Raw genomic sequence first — 16,912 nt, 5'->3', positions numbered from 1 at the left:
CCGACCAGTCACAATCCCTCTACAGCATCTGTAGCAACTGTCTACTTAATAGTAGATATGGGGGCCCATTTACCATGATCGCATTGTAAAATGCGATCACACCGGCTGGATGTATCAACCTTAAGGGGGCAGGGACAGGGCTCCGAAAAGAGCCGGTCCCTGCCAATCGCTGACTCGGAAGCGGGGAGTCTGTGCATCCGCGGTTATGCGCTGACCCCTCCGGTGACCCTGCTGACCGCACTGCTGCCGGAGCAGTGCGATGTGTAGCCCATAGGCTACAATGGTCTGTCACCATCTCAGAATGGCGATAGCCCAGGAATGCGAACCCAGGCTGCTCGATGTTGATACACCAGCCAGCTTCGCATCTCCCATAGAAACCTATGTGGATGCGCCCGGCTGTGCTGCAGAGGGGAACTAAGAGGGATAGGAGATTCCTGCTGTGGTCCACCTTTGATACATTCGAGGATACTTAATATTTGCAGCTACCACCTGAAAAAGGTTGTTTTCGGGGATTTAGCCACAAATATGGTTTGATAAATGGGCCCCATGGAGAGTAAGGGGTCTATTCACTAAGCCATTGGGATGGAGAGATAAAGCAGAGAGAAAGTTTTTTACCAGCCAACCAGCTAGTACTAAACCTTAAAGGATAAAAAGGAAAGAGAGCACCAGCCAATCAGGAAGTAACTGCAGTGTTACAGGCTGTGTTGGAAAAACGAGTTAGGAGCTGGTTGGTTGGTTCTTGAGGTTATACTTCTACTAACTGCTCATTCTACCAACTGTAACCTTAGAAGTGCATACCAGATAGCTGCTTCGGCTGACCTCAGCCTTCTCCCTCCTCCCACAGCATATCCCTCCTTCTAAACCTAATAATCACCCCTCCCTCCAGTCGAACCCTTACCATCCCCAAATACGATTGCGAAGTCGATAGTCGGGATTCTGGCGCTGGCTTTGTGATCCATGTCAGGATCCCAGTTGCTTGTACCCCGAATCCCAATCACTGGTAGGCTAACCGGATCCTATTCACAACCCTGCAAACGGTAACATGGGAGATAAGTCCTGGGGTGTATACAGTAAGAGCTCTGTATGCTACTTAGATGATTGCGTATACTATTGCCATTTCTTGTGATGTGACTATTGCTCTACTATTCACTGTGTATAGTTTTGTTTATGCCGTTGGAATCAATGTCATTTTTCCTGTGTTTTGTGGTTATGAATGTATCATGCTTCACTGAGCCAATTGGTTAAACTTTAACTTTCATCACAAATTAATCTAGAGTCATAATAATAAACAAAACTGCAGAAACATTAGCACAGATAGCAGATGTGTATAAAGCTGTATAGACAATTTGGCAAAAGCTTGGATAGGCAAATATAAAGCCATGCAAAAAAATATAGTTTTGTGTGCTCACATAAGGGGAGATGTAAGAAACCGTAGACAGAGAGAAAGTGGAGCGACAGATGAAGTACTAGCCAATCAGCTCCTAAGGCTGTGTACACACTAGGACAGTGATGGCTAACCTTGACACTCCAGCTGTTGTTGAACTACACATCCCAGCATGCCCTGCTACAGTTTTACTATTTGGCCATGCTAAAACTGAGGCAGGGCATGCTGGGATGTGTAGTTCAACAGCTGAAGTGTCAAGGTTAGCCGTCACTGACCTAGGACAACTTGTTGGCCATGTGGCTGATCCGCTGACCTATCTGACGATTGGTAAGTGCATACACCAATTGTTGGCTGAATATGTCATGCCTGATGTCACAATTGGGTAGGCATTTACACGTGCCCACCTACTTGTGACCTACTTGTGATGTCTGTCGCCAGCGGCCTCTGCAAGAAGTGTACAGCAGTCATCAGACCACTCATACAGACAGCATTGGCAGTGCTGCAGGGCCGAAGCAATATGTCTGTGAAATCTGGTGCTGATGCATCCACTTTCAATTGATTGGCCGATATATTGTCCAGTGGATATCCAGGTTAACTGTCATTTTTCAAACACAGTGATAGATGTATCAAGCAGTGAAAAGAGTGGAGAAATGTACCAGTGGAAAAGCTGCCCATGGCAACCATTCAGCTGCTGTGTATCATTTATAGAATGCACTTGATACATTTTATTTCAAAGCTGATTGTTGCCACAGGCAACTTCTGTACTGGAGTACGTCTACACTCGTTTCACTGCTTCATACATCTATATCACAGCCTGTAAAATGGCAGTTACTGTAGCAGATGATTGGTTGGTATCTATATCAATCACTAAACAGGATGCACTGCAGGTCACTCAGCGATTCATCATTCTGGAGAACCCTACCTGGTTTGGTTTCACCATGCCTAAGGTATCTGAGATAAGGTTCTTGTCATGCTTTATGTTAGGAACAGCATACCTCCCAACATTCAGCCTGAGGGAGGAGGGATGTCTCGCATGCATGACATTTTGGGGGCATGGGCTCACGATAAGGGGGTATGACTGATTGCTGTGAGGCCAAGCCCATTTCCGCCACTGTGGGGGCATGGCTTGTGACTCTGGGAGCTGCTGGCTATGTCCCCAGCCCGTCAGGCTGCAGGAATATGCACACAGCGTCTATTCACAAGGGACAGGGGGGACTCCCAACTGCCCCCCCTTTCCCTCCCCGCCACGGGATACTGCCGGCCCCAGGAGGACGCAGGAACGTCCCAAAAAAAAACGTGATGTTCCCATGAAAAACGGGAGAGTTGGGTGGTATGGAACAGTTACATACTGTATAAAGTTCTATGCTGACTGTATAAAGGGCCGTGCTGACAGACAGTATAAAGGGCCTCTTTCAGCATGGATCACTAATTAAAGAATTTGAAAATTGAGCAATTATCAGCCAACTGCACATGTGCTCTGTTTGCATTGCGCATAAGCCCCGTATTTTTTGAACCAGGATGGGTCCAAGAGCCAGGTGCTGGTGGTTAAAATACAGGGAACCATGCTAATTTTTCCCTGTATTTTTACAACCTGGACAATCTCAAAGAGCCCCTGGCTGGTTATCTTAAATGGGGGAACCCAACGCCATTTTTAATATCTTATTTTAACTATTTCAGCACTTTTCCAGACAGGAGCATGGACGGATCTTGCTGATCTATGCATGCTTCTGTCAAACTCACCCACCAGCCAAAAGCTGGTCTATTATTCTGATGATTTTTGCAAACTTTTGTGTGCGATTTAAAAAAAAAAACGTTATATTTTACGATTTCTATATTTTCAATGTGAAAACATCTGGAAGCAATTTGATATGTGCGGTTTTCTAATAAAGGTAAAAATGTGCACCTTTTAGACTACCAGCACCCTATTACATTTGTGATTTGTGGTAAATGTGCGATTTTGCGCAAAAAAAATTGCAAACTATTACATATGGCCCAAAGAGTGCTATTTTGTCTTTCAAATATGTTGAAAATATAACCAATGACTAAATATAAATATACCTTGTTATTAAATGTCCACACTTCTTATAAACATACTGTAAGACATTTCTTCCCTCATGTATTTTTATTTAATATTTATTAAATATATATTTCATATTCTGTTTCAGAATGTATGAACTGCACAAGACTGGCGACAATAGTAGACAGGATAAGCAGCCTTGAAACCAAGGTAAGCATGTCTGGTTTTAAGTACTATTTAATAAGAAATGCAATACATAATAAAAGAAGAACTGTAGCTATAGACATTGTGGTAAGAGATGTAATAAAAATCATCATACTGTATATATCAATTTTAGGGTACTTGTGTAGTATCTGGGCACCCGATTATTTGATTGTATGCCTTAACTTTAGGCATACAATCAGATGCGATGCGACGCGATTTTGCGGTAAAACCGCGTTGATCGCATCGTGACCAAATCGCATGCGATGCGATCGACGCGATTTTCCATAGGATTCAATGTTAAAATGGTCCTGTTCATTTCCCCACTATCCAAGTGGCCATAGAGTTGATTTTATATAGCGTGGCGAGCGCAGCGAGCCACTGAGCCCGAAGCGTAGCGAGCGCACGCGGATTACTTAAAATGTATTCCGCGCCCGCTCGCCACACTTCGGGCTTGGTGGCTCGCTGTGCTCGCCATGCTATATAAGATCAACTCTATGCCCACTTGGATAATGGGGAAATGAACAGGACCATTTTAACATTGAATTCTATGGAAAATCGCGTCAATCGCATCGCATGCGATTTGGTTGCACGCGATGCAATGTGATGCGATGCGATTTTTTCTGACCCGATCTCAAAATCGGGCGCCCAGTTATTACACAAGTACCAATTTTAGAAGGAAAGTTTTGGTGACATCCCTTTTTCTCCCTACATACTTAGCCAAAATCGATAAAGGAGGTACCATTTTAAAGATTAAGTTCTCCACTTTGGACGAATTGTTAATTTAGAATTGCACATTGTATTGTTTGTTTAAAAATCAAAGTTAAAAATTAACTTTTGGCCCTAGAGTACTTTCCCTGGATGCGTTGACACGGCACGGCTAAGATGATCAGTTTTGCTCAGCTGTTCGATTGCACCATTGAATACAATATACGTTCCACACGCTAATCTTAATCATGAATCATAATTTTTTTTTCATGCAAAATTTTCGCATGGCCACCTAGTAATTTACTGTTTTAGTTAGTAGAGTTGTTCCCCGGGTGGTGCAGCACACACCACAAATAGCAGGGGGGTGGGGGGGCGATACAGTCACTAGTTCAACTTAATTAAGGTTGACATACAGTACATTGGGTCAACCACTTAAGCAGCGAGCCCTGCGAGGGGACACGGTACACTTAGATGGTGTCCATGTCGAATATGTTGATAATCGGGACAAAAACATTTAAAAAACTCATTGTAAACCTATTGAGGGGGGGTATGGGAGCCTCGGTTTCCTGATTTTCGGGAGCCTCCTAATCAGTCCAGCTGATTAGACACTCGGATTACTGAACTCAGGACGTAGCACTCGGCTTGTCCATCGTGCGATGGCTTTCTCCACACACTCCCATTGGCTAGTTCTTAGGAGTCAGGGGCTGGGCTTATACATGAGAAGGTGCAGACAAATGCTGGGTACCAGGTGCAGCAGTGGCTCTGATCCACAGAGCTGATGATCCAGAGGCTCAGGAAGCCAGCACATACATTATATACATTACAGGTATGTTAATATGTGTGAACTACCCTTCCACCCATTGCTACGTGTGGTCTGAGCTACATTTATATATTATATTTATATATTATTATTTACATTTGTATTACTTAATGTAGGTTGTGTGGCAGTAGCTGACCTTGACATAGTGATGTTACAGGTACCAGCACTGTAGTTTTTGGTTTGTTTTGCAACGTAATGTGATTTTATCTATAATTTCATTGAATATATTCTGTATCTGTATTTGTACTGTGCTACTTCACAAGAAAATGACTCTGAAATGTATTTGTGATGCCATCTACACTCTCCAGTCGCCAGGGATATGCTATGGCTCATGTTTGGGAAAAGATTTATGATAGTTGGACAATTCCGTTTGCATGGATATAATAGACGTGAACAATTACATGAGTAGCTTGACTCATTTTTTATCCCTCCCCTCCCCCCCTTAAAATTAAATAAAATCCAGGGAAGAAATGTTCTTTTGGCCAGACAGAATAAAGCTAGAGATAAATCTGAATGGGTGACAATGTGTGGTTTTGTTCTCCGGTGCGATGGAACTCAGCTGTTGCAGTTTACTGTACTTCATTCTTTAATGATTGTCTTTACAATCTGTACACTTCACAGGCTTGTTTGAAAGGGAAATATATTATTCATAAGCAATTTTATCCTTTCCTTCGCTTTACTTGTTTTATGAACTATGTGGACATTTGCTGGATATTTACAATATTGTTTCTTCTGCTGTGGTAAAGATTTACAATTATTCAGACATACAGTACAATAACATTGGAAAGCAATGACTCTATCTCTATACCACAAATTAGGTCAAAGACCTAAAACAACCTTCTGGTCTATTTATACGTTTGTTATAAACTGTATATACTGTACATATTGTTACCAGATGATAAAGTTCTTTATTCGAATTCGCAATACTGTATATACAGGTCTCTGTGTGCTCATCAGCACACTGCGATTCATGAACAGAGATAGAATCTTGCAGGAATTGAAAAGTAACAAAAATTAAAGAAAGAACCAAGTCAACAGGAACATTTAAACCCAAAGAGAGTCACCTCGTAGAACTCAGCAGTGATAGAATACACATGAAGTGTATGGAGGCCTTCTATGCAGGCAGCATGGTCGGTGTAATGTTTAGCATTACTGCCTCCCAGCACTGAGGTCATGGGTTTGATTCCCACCATGGCCTTAACTGTGTGGAGTTTGCTGCTTGGGTTTCCTCCGGGTACTCTGGTTTCCTCCCACAATCCAAAAATATACTGGTAGGTTAACTGGCTCCCACAAAATGAACCTAGAATATGTGTGTGTGTGTGTGTATACACATGTGTTAGGGAATATAGATTGTAAGCTCCACTGGGGTAGGGACTGATGTGAATGTTCAAATATTCCCTGTAAAGAGCTGCAGAATATGTGTGCGCTATATAAGAAACTGTTAATAAATAATACATACATCGGGAGCTTTTGCAGGCATGCTGATGAGATACACCTGGAACTTGCTGGAAGAAATGCAGTACACCTGGAGCTTATGGAGACCCACTGGAAAATATACACCTGGAGATTATTGTCAGCATTCAGAGGCTTACCTCAGTTTCTGGGCATGGCAGTCTCCCCGTGTTTGTGCAGCGCCGGGGTACAGCGGTAGCAAGGGGGCTGACTCTGGGTCGCGTGTTGAAGCTGCCATTGTGGAGTCTGGCTGAGCAGGTGCACGCTGCGCCAGGAGGCTGGGTATTATGGTGGATGTGTCATGGTTCTACTTGTGTCTCCTGTACAGGGAGCCACCATGTTGGAGTCCAGGATTGTCCAATTGCCACTATGGGGCAATCTGACAGCCAATAAAGTGCAGTCGCCCCTGTTAAAAGGGTTTCAGCCCTAAGGTATCTTGCCAGTGCTTCAGGTTACTTCATGCAGTAAGGATCTCTGACTCTGTGCTCCCACTTAACTCTTGCCAGTCCAGCTCCTGTTCCTTCCTGGTATTCTGCCCTCAGCCCTGCATGTACTTTGGTCCCACGAGTTGCCAGGGAGAAACCCGCTGAACTGATTTGGGGTATTAACCTGATCTGGTAGTGCTCATCTTTGTAAGTCTACAGCCTTAAAACCATAGTGTCCTTTCTGCAGTCTTAAAGCTGCAGTTCTGTTTCTACAGTCTTAAAGCTGCAGTCTTTATTACTACAGTCTTCAAAGCCACAGTTCCTGAGTCTGCAGTCTTAAAGCTGCAGTGTCCTTTTTTACAGTTTTAAAGCCGCAGTCCTGTTTCCACAGTCTACAAATTGCAGTCTTTATTAGTATAGTTTTCAAAGCCACAGTTCCTGAGTCTACAGCCTTAAAGCCACAGTATTCTTTATACAGTATTAGCTGCAGTTCTGTTTCTACAGTCTTTAAGTCACAGTCTTTATTGCTACAATCTTCAAAGCTACTGCGTGTTTCTTCAACCCTAAAGCTACCATCTTCAATCCTATAATATTTAGCTACAGCCTTTCTTTCTTCAACATCAAAGTCACAGTCTTCAACCAGAGTCTTCTATTGTTTCTCAGTCTTTTTTTAGTGTCTTCAGTTAACTACAGTAATTCAGGTTGGGACTTTAGAGTGACCAAGTGCCTACGTTTATTTCGTATACCATGTATGCTTGATCTCATATTACATTTTTCGAATGAACTGTATTGTGAAGTCCTTATTAAATCTACTAAACAGTTTATTTAGTGTCCTCCATCTTCTTACAAGTGATACTTCCTTTGGAATACCTCATTCTACTTCTCCAGGAGAAAGCATTATATACAGTATGTCCCCCTAGTTTCCAGCCTAGTTTAGCTACCGTTCCCTCAGCGACTCACCATCTGCCAGTTCCCCAAACCAAGCCTAGCGTGACACTTATGAAGGCCTTCTCCACCGGTAGCTTTTGAAGGCATGCTGGTGATATACACCTGGACTTACACAATACCCTAGGAAGAAATACACCTGGAGCTTACAGAGACATGCTGGAAAAAATACACCAGGAGCTTAATGAAGGCCTCCTGGAATAAATATGGAAGTCTCTGAAAGAAATACACCTGGTCTTATGGAAGTCTCTGGAAGAAATATACCTGGAGGCTTGCTGGAAGAAATACACCTGGACCTTACAGAGGCCAATTGGAAGCAATACAATACTTGCAATCACCAGAGATCAATTCACAAAATGTTGTGAAGATAGATACAGAAAAGTAAAAAAAAAATTGTCTTCCATATCTCATAATAGCAAGTTGTTCTATTTTTGACTGACAAATGGTCTATGTAGGGTACTGTTATAGTCAGTAGTTTTCCTATTATATTGTCTAGTGGTCCAACGTTAAATCTGAAGCCTTTCCAATTAATATCCATAAAGTCTTACTCCATTAGTTTCAAGATAATTTCCGATCTAATTGCAAAACAAATCTTCATATGTCCAGGATTAGGATAGAAATAAACATCAAACTCCCTTGCATGATGTAGATAATTTATTTTAGCAGAATACCCAACACGTTTCGTCAGAGTGACTTCATCAGGGGCGTAGCGGCAATAAGAGTCTTATCTTTAGATCTGAAGTGATCGTTTTGTGATATAAACAGTTTCATAAAATCAGATGGACATGATGGGTGTAACCCTCTGGGATTTTATCCCTCTCTATTCACTTTTTATACACAATGGAGGTAATGAAGACCACTGTGCAGCAGGTAACCACCAAACTTATCAACAGTCAGGCAAATTGTTGATAAGTTTGTTGGTTACCTGCTGCACAGTGGTCTACATTAACCCCATTCTGTATAAAAAGTGAATAAAGAGGGATAGAATCCCAGAGGGTTACACCCATTATGTCCATCTGATTTTATGAAACTGTTTATATCACAAAAAGATCATGTCAGATCTAGTGAAAAGACTCTTATTGCCGCTATGCCCCTGATGAAGTCGCTCTGACGAAATGCGATGCGTATTCTGTTAAAATAAATTGTCTACATCCTACAAGGGAGTTTGATGTTTATTTCTATCTGAATACTGGACATATGAAGAAAGAATGTCAATTTAATTGATATCATTGTTTTTGGGTGTACTAGAAACTAGCATATATATATATATATATATATATATATATATATATATATATGTGTGTAAGAAAAAATGGTGGTACTAGCGCCAAGTGATTCCCCTTTGTAGGAGTGTCCGTTTAAACACAATAAATGTCTGTTCTTATTATATTATGTCCAGTTCCTCTCTTTTTTTGTAGAGTGGCTGCTCCTCTCCTATTGGTTCCTGTTCCAGGGAACCTCTTAGTAAACATCTAAAAAGAGAATGAGAAGGGCGCCTTCTGGTGCAGTATGTTATTATTCACATGCGGGTCCCTTCGCCTCTAGTTAGAAAACAACCCAAAATGTACACATGTACCGTTATTAGTGGTCTCCAAACCACTTTGAATTGAGCTTAATTTGCAATGTGCCACTGGATATCTGGAATATTTGGTCCCTCTTAGGCCCACGGTTTCTCCACCCTACTCTGCGCAACTCTACAGGAGATCCGATCACTGTTCTCCCTGGTGTAGGTGAGTATGATCAGGGTTGGGGATGGGAGCATGACCGCCCCGCCCCCAACCCTGATCATACTCGCCTACACCAGGGAGAACAGTGATCGGATCTCCTGTAGAGTTGCCCTGAGTAGGGTGGAGAAACCGTGGGCCTAAGAGGGACCAAATATTCCAGATATCCAGTGGCACATTGCGAATAAAGCTCAATTCAAAGTGGTTTGGAGACCACTAATAATGGTACATGTGTACATTTTGGGGTGTTTTCTCACTATTAGTGAAGGGACCCGCATGTGAATAATAACATACTGCACCAGAAGGCGCCCTTCTCATTCTCTTTATATATATTTATTATTTAGTTATTTGCAGTTTCATATATAGCGCAGCAGATTCCGTTGCGCTTTACAATAGTAGACAGTGATAAAACAAACTGGGTAACAGACAGACTTGGAGGTTAGAGGGCCCTGCTGCAAGCTTACAATCTATTAGGTATATAGGAGGGAAACACAAGGACAGGCACCAGTAATAGCTTAGCAGTTCCAACAAGTTACAAGTCCAGAAGGGAAGCTATATAATACATAAGTGCCTCAGAGGGTTATGCGTGTAGAACTTAAATATGATAGGCTTGCCTGAAGAGGTGAGTTTTCAGGGAAAGCTTGAAAGTTTGGAGGCTAGAGGAGAGTCTTATTGTGCGTGGAAGGGCATTCCATAGGATGGGAGCAGCCCGATGAAAGTCCTGTAATAGTGAATGGGAGCTAGTGATCCGCTCAGATGAGAGACGCAAATCTTGTGCAGAGCGGAGTGGTCGAGATGGGAGATATTTTGTGATAAGTGCAGAGATATATGTTGGTGCAGTATGGTTAATAGCTTTATATGCAAGTAGAAGTGTTTTATATTGAATACGGTAATATACAGGCAACCAATGGAGGGACTGGCAGAGCGGATCAGCAGACGATGAGCATCTTGCAAGGAAGATCAGCCTAGCAGCAGCATTTAAAATGGATTGCAGTGGTGAGAGTCTGTTCTTGGCAAGACCAGTTAGGAGACTATTGCAATAATCAATGCGGGATATAATGAGTGCATGGATAAGAGATTTAGTAGTGTCTTGTGTGAGATACGGTCGTATTTTGGATATGTTTTTTAGATGCATGTAACATGATTTGGAGACAGATTGAATGTGGGGAACAAAGGACAGGTCAGAGTCGAGGGTGACCCCTAAGCAATGAGCTTGTGGGGTAGGGTAGATTGTCGAGTTGTCAACAGTGATGGAGATATCAGGATGGTAACTGTTCTTAGTTGGCGGGAATATAAGTAATTCAGTTTTGGAAATATTGAGTTTGAGTTGGCGAGAAGACATCCAAAATGAGACAAAAGAGAGACATTCAGAGACTCGGCCCTAAACCACTGGTGACAACTCTGGGGTTGATAGATAGATTTGAGTATCATCCGCATATAAGTGATACTGAAATCCGAAAGAGCTGATTAGTTTGCCAAGCAAGGAGGTATAGATTGAGAAAAGCAGAGGACCTAAGACTAAGGCCTTGCGGAACTCCGACTGACAGAGGTAGTGAAGAGGAAGTAGAGTCAGAGAAGCGAACAGTGAAAGAGCGATCAGATAGGTAAGATGTGAACCAGGAAAGGGCTGTATCATTAAGACCTAGGGAGTGTAGTGTTTGTATATATATATATATATACAGTGGTCGAAGTGGGGCGGTATACGGGGGTATGCCATACCGCCACTTTAATCTGAAGATATAAAAAAAAACTTTTTTTTCCCCCTCAGGATGCTCTCTGATCACTCAGCAGCGCATATTGTGCTTTTGTAATACCCCTGTACAACGGGGCAGTCTGGCAGGGGACGTTGATGGACAGGGGGGTGTCCGAAGGTGCGCACTATATTCACTCTTTACTTTTCCATACCCCCACTTCAAAATTTCCATACCCCCACTTCAAAATTTCCACTTCGACCACTGTATATATATATATATATCAGATACAAGGTACCCCAACTGCGCCTTTACAAATTTAGGCAGCAACTCTGAGGGATCCTCTGTTAGACAGGACCCAAGGGAGTAGAAATGAAAAATAGAAGTTCAGAGTGCGCCTGTATACCCACAGTATAATTGAACATTCAATAAATGCAACTTAAAATTCAATACAGTAAAACAATTTTAATTGAGGTGTCTTCTGCAATGGTGTAGATAGCCCAACGCGTTTATAACTTGACTTCCTCAGGGGCATTATAGCAGATTTGCACAGAACATTTTTACACAATGCAATTTTCTTGAGTGGAATTTCTGTAATTGTAAGACCAGAATTCCCGTATAGAGAACAACCTTGCATCACTGATGATTAGGTGCAACGATTATGCATCATTGTACAAGCAGTTCAATATTTCCCAGATCGAATTGATTAGTATAAGAGGAATTAATGGCCCCAAAAATTTTTTTTCTAAAAAGGCACCAGGAATAAATCCGGTTAAATGGTGCTAAACGGATGTGGATTCCAGGATTCCAGAATGCTGAATCGTATATATGGTATATATGAATATATATATATATATATATGTACGCCTGCCCTCAATCTCCCATTGTCTAGGTTACACGGGAGTCTAAAGGCAGGCTTTGAAGGACAGAGAAGCTAAATGCAGTGTCAGGGGTGCAGCCTCCACTGACCCCTATCAAAAATTGATTTAATTACAAGGTCCCATGACAGGAATGCAGCTATTAAAGTATTTCTTCTCCCGAAGATTTTATACCTTTTTCTTGTTTTATCCCATACTTTTGCCCTCTCCAATTTCTTAGTAAAGTCTATTCCAATACCCTTTCATTTGTTTGGAAAGGGAAACGTTCCAGACTTGTAAAGGATAAAATATTTAGATCTGAACTGAAAAGAGAGATTCTGCCAACAAACTTGATTTTTATCAGCGAACATGTTTTTCAGATCAACTTAGAGACTGGTTTTCTCTTTGACCTTTCTCAACCAGGAAAGTCCATCAAGAGATTTCTCTCTGAACCAGTCCACTGAGTGACTAGTTGTGGATTAACAAATCTATGAGGCCATGATGGATCCTCTTTAAAATTGATACTGGATTTTCTTACATAATGGCATGATATGCTAAAATTCTCTCAGTAATAAAGTATATACTCCCTTCCTATCATTTCTCCAATCTCAGCCTTTGTAGGCTAATTCCAGACCTACATTTTGGGGTCAAGTTTGGGTATATTTAATATCCAGAATCCAATTACTAATAATACTTTTCTATCATTTGTCCAAATACTCAGGATAGGCTGATGGGTAATATACCTAAACCTTCCTCGAGAACTGCACTACATAATAGTAATAAGTGCACAAAGATTTGTCCACCGGTTTTCAAGATTTGAAGGAAGACAGGGGCAGATTTATTAAGCTCGGTGAAGTGATAATGTTGTTGGTACTTTATCACCGGCCAATCAGCTCCTTACTGTGAAATTACAGGCTTGATTTGAAAAACAGGTAGGAGCTGATTGGCCGGTGATAAAGACCAGACACTTTATCACTTCACCGAGCTTAATAAATCTACCCCTCAGTTCTGGTAATCCCCCTTTCCCAAGAGAACACATAAAAAGAGCACCTAAAACATAGACATACAGCCAGTGGCGTAAGTTTGTCATAGGTGCCCGGAGGCAACAAAATGTTGGTGCCTCCCCCCCCACTTTAAATACAGTATATACCCTGATCAAGGCTATTATTAACTGAAATGTTGTAGAAGCATATGGGCATCTACAGAGCCTTCCCTAATGAATTATATGCCCTAGGCAAGATTTTGGCTTGTGCCCCCTAGCACAGGTGATAGTTCCACCTTTGATCCATCATCCAGTGGCAAAGATCACAACAGCAGCTAGCAAAACCCATCGCTGCCTCACCCATAGCAATCCTCATTCACAAAGCTGTAATTAGACATTTTGGTGCCTTGTGATACAAAGTGCTTTGGCATACCACAGTTTTAAACATGGACAGTTTGTGCTGTAGGTAAACACCCCAAGAAAGGGGTGTGATCTTGCTGGGAAGGAGCGTTGCCACACAAGAGTGCCCCCAATACAAATTACGCTACATAGAGGTGCAACCTTATTCACATTACATCACACTATAGTATTCCTTATTCATGTTACGTCAAACCGTATTACCACTCACACCATATAAAGCCCCATACAATGGTGACTCTTGAACCATATTATGTCCCGCACAAAAATATTCATAGTTGAATATTTTATTATATCCATATCAAGATACCAAATCATTGTTTTAAACACTATGGATGTTAAAACAATAAAATAAAAAAAGAAACCATACACATCTTTCACTCCTCTCATTTAAAATGCACACGCCTCAGTCACTTAAAAAATACATACACATACTGTATGTCACGTAAAAAAAAATACATACACTTCTGAAACACCAAAAAACATATACCTCTTTCATTTAAAACACACATAAACACACCTCTATAACTTTAAAGTACCCAATATTTATTCGATCGGGGGTCAGAATAGCAGCAGCAGTAGGAAGTGCCTTTTAAGAAATTGCGCTCTCACAGATATGCGCTCCCTATGAGCCACACCTCCTTTTTCGTCACAAAGGGTGACAGTTGCACATATACACGGGATGACAGTGGGGCATACATACTGTATCAGTGGTACATGTATGGGGTGACAAACAAAAGGACATACAGATGGGGTGACAGGAACAAGCACATGGTCAGAGAGGGACAGTGTTAGAGAGGGACAGTGGGAGAAAGGGACAATAACACATACACATGGGGGGACAAAGGGGCATACACACAGGGTCATAGATGGGCATACACATGGTGCAATTGATGGTGGTCCTGCGACAAACTAATAATTTACTAATTGGAGTTTGATACAGGATCTACAGAATGGTTTTTGATATTTTATTTGTTTTATTTTATTTATTAGTAATTAAATTATCAAATTGAAAATGAATTTGCTATGATGATAAATCATGTCTTAATACCAATTAACCTAATATTTAGTGATAGTTGTTCTTTAGTTTGCAAACCAGAACAAAAAGAGGGGGGGTGAACAATCGCACTGGCAGTGTTTATAAGGTAACCCCTTGTTTCAATCAATATTCATAGGCTTTATTATGTGGGGTGTGCTGTCACTTCAACAGTAATTTGAGCAATAACAAGGGAAGAGGAGAAAGACTGTTATGTACGTGACGCACTGTTAGGACAAGAAAAATTAATAAAATGTAACCTTTAATTGTTTATTTTAAGATTTGCGACATATAAAAACAATTGCCAAGGAGGCAAAGAGGAAGAAACAAAGGGGGAAATTTACCAAAGGAAATTTGTAAAAAAAATAGGTGTATTTGTATCCAGAAATACACTTATTTTTGACATTTACTAACCCGAACATACGGCAATTCGTAGTCGTATTGATGTGCTATCAATACGAATACGAATTGCCGTATTTTCGGGATAGTAAATGTAAAAAATAAGTGTATTTCTGGATACAAATACACCTATTTTTTTACAAATTTCCTTTAGTAAATTTCCCCCAAAGTGTTTTTAAAAAAGGGGATATAGATCCTCTCAAATTGAACCCCAATGTCCTGTTCCCAGTGTAATTGCTAGATTAGGTGCGTGTTGCTGTATATCTTACAGTGTGTACCCACTCATGAAATGAACAAATCTGTTACAATTTTCACTTAATTAAGTTACTTTTGTTTAATATTAGTTTATAACACAGATTGCTCCCAAGGACTGTGCAGATAAATTAGGACAGCAAAGTAAATATGTCTGTTTGGTCCTTTTAAACATCAAAAAAAGGGGTTGCCGCCTAGTATCTGCACAGATATTGCGCAGTGTGTAGCACAGTCTTAAATAATAACAGACTACGGGGCCGGCTGGAAGTATACGTGCCGTATTTCACATCTAAAGTGTACCCGTTAGATCTGATATTGGGAACACAAATCGGCTGTTAGTGTTCTCCGCCATTTGTTTGGTTCCTCTCAGCAGGGAAAGTGGCTTGTACGTATGCCACTGTTCCTGGCTGTGCTGGTAGTGCGTCGGTGTCTGTGGGGAGATCACAGTCAGTGGTAAGGCTGTGATTCTCCAACTTGCAGACCCGCGTCGCGCTACGTCACTTGACACTGCGCCTAACAGAGGGACGCACCGGCCGGGTGCTGTATCTGCACTGGCGTGCTGTAATCACATCTGAGTCTTGGGAGACCGTGGTCAGGTTCTGACCCCACAGCTCCTATCAGATGCGCCCTCTGTGAGTGGATACTGTAACGCCCTATACATCAATCAAAATACATTTCATGGGGGAAGGGGACATGGGGATATTTCACACACTAAGTGTGTCTGGTCAACGCGCGTGTCGCCACCAGCTTCATCAGGCCCTGATGAAGCTGGTGGCGACACGCGCGTTGACCAGACACACTTAGTGTGTGAAATATCCCCATGTCCCCTTTCCCCATGAAATGTATTTTGATTGATGTATAGGGCGTTACAGTATCCACTCACAGAGGGCGCATCTGATAGGAGCTGTGGGGTCAGAACCTGACCACGGTCTCCCAAGACTCAGATGTGATTACAGCACGCCAGTGCAGATACAGCACCCGGTCGGTGCGTCCCTCTGTTAGGCGCAGTGTCAAGTGACGGAGCGCGACGCGGGTCTGCGAGTTGGAGAATCACAGCCTTACCACTGACTGTGATCTCCCCACAGACACCGACGCACTACCAGCACAGCCAGGAACAGTGGCATACGTACAAGCCACTTTCCCTGCTGAGAGGAACCAAACAAATGGCGGAGAACACTAACAGCCGATTTGTGTTCCCAATATCAGATCTAACGGGTACACTTTAGATGTGAAATACGGCACGTATACTACCAGCCGGCCCCGTAGTCTGTTATTATTTAAGACTGTGCTACACACTGCGCAATATCTGTGCAGATACTAGGCGGCAACCCCTTTTTTTGATGTTTAAAAGGACCAAACAGACATATTTACTTTGCTGTCCTAATTTATCTGCACAGTCCTTGGGAGCAATCTGTGTTATAAACTAATATTAAACAAAAGTAACTTAATTGAGTGAAAATTGTAACAGATTTGTTCATTTCATGAGTGGGTACACACTGTAAGATATACAGCAACACGCACCTAATCTAGCAATTACACTGGGAACAGGACATTGGGGTTCAATTTGAGAGGATCTATATCCCCTTTTTTAAAAACACTTTG

General features: G+C 41.8%; 1 protein-coding gene across 2 annotated transcripts in view; it reads left to right on the top strand.

Moving 5' to 3' along the window:
• The window catches only part of COL26A1 (collagen type XXVI alpha 1 chain), a 382,256-nt gene that overhangs the window by 305,071 nt on the left and 60,273 nt on the right, over positions 1-16,912 (top strand). For both annotated transcript variants that reach the window (XM_083172204.1, XM_083172203.1), the window contains exon 4: positions 3,550-3,611. In XM_083172204.1, the coding sequence (XP_083028330.1) occupies positions 3,550-3,611 (62 nt within the window). The remainder of the gene's footprint in view (positions 1-3,549; positions 3,612-16,912) is intronic.

This window comes from Crinia signifera, chromosome 2 (genome assembly GCF_055691185.1).
Source record: "Crinia signifera chromosome 2, ASM5569118v1, whole genome shotgun sequence".
Classification (NCBI taxonomy): domain Eukaryota; kingdom Metazoa; phylum Chordata; class Amphibia; order Anura; family Myobatrachidae; genus Crinia; species Crinia signifera.
Note: the sequence above shows the minus strand (reverse complement) of the source record. Positions and strands in the feature narration are given on the sequence as shown.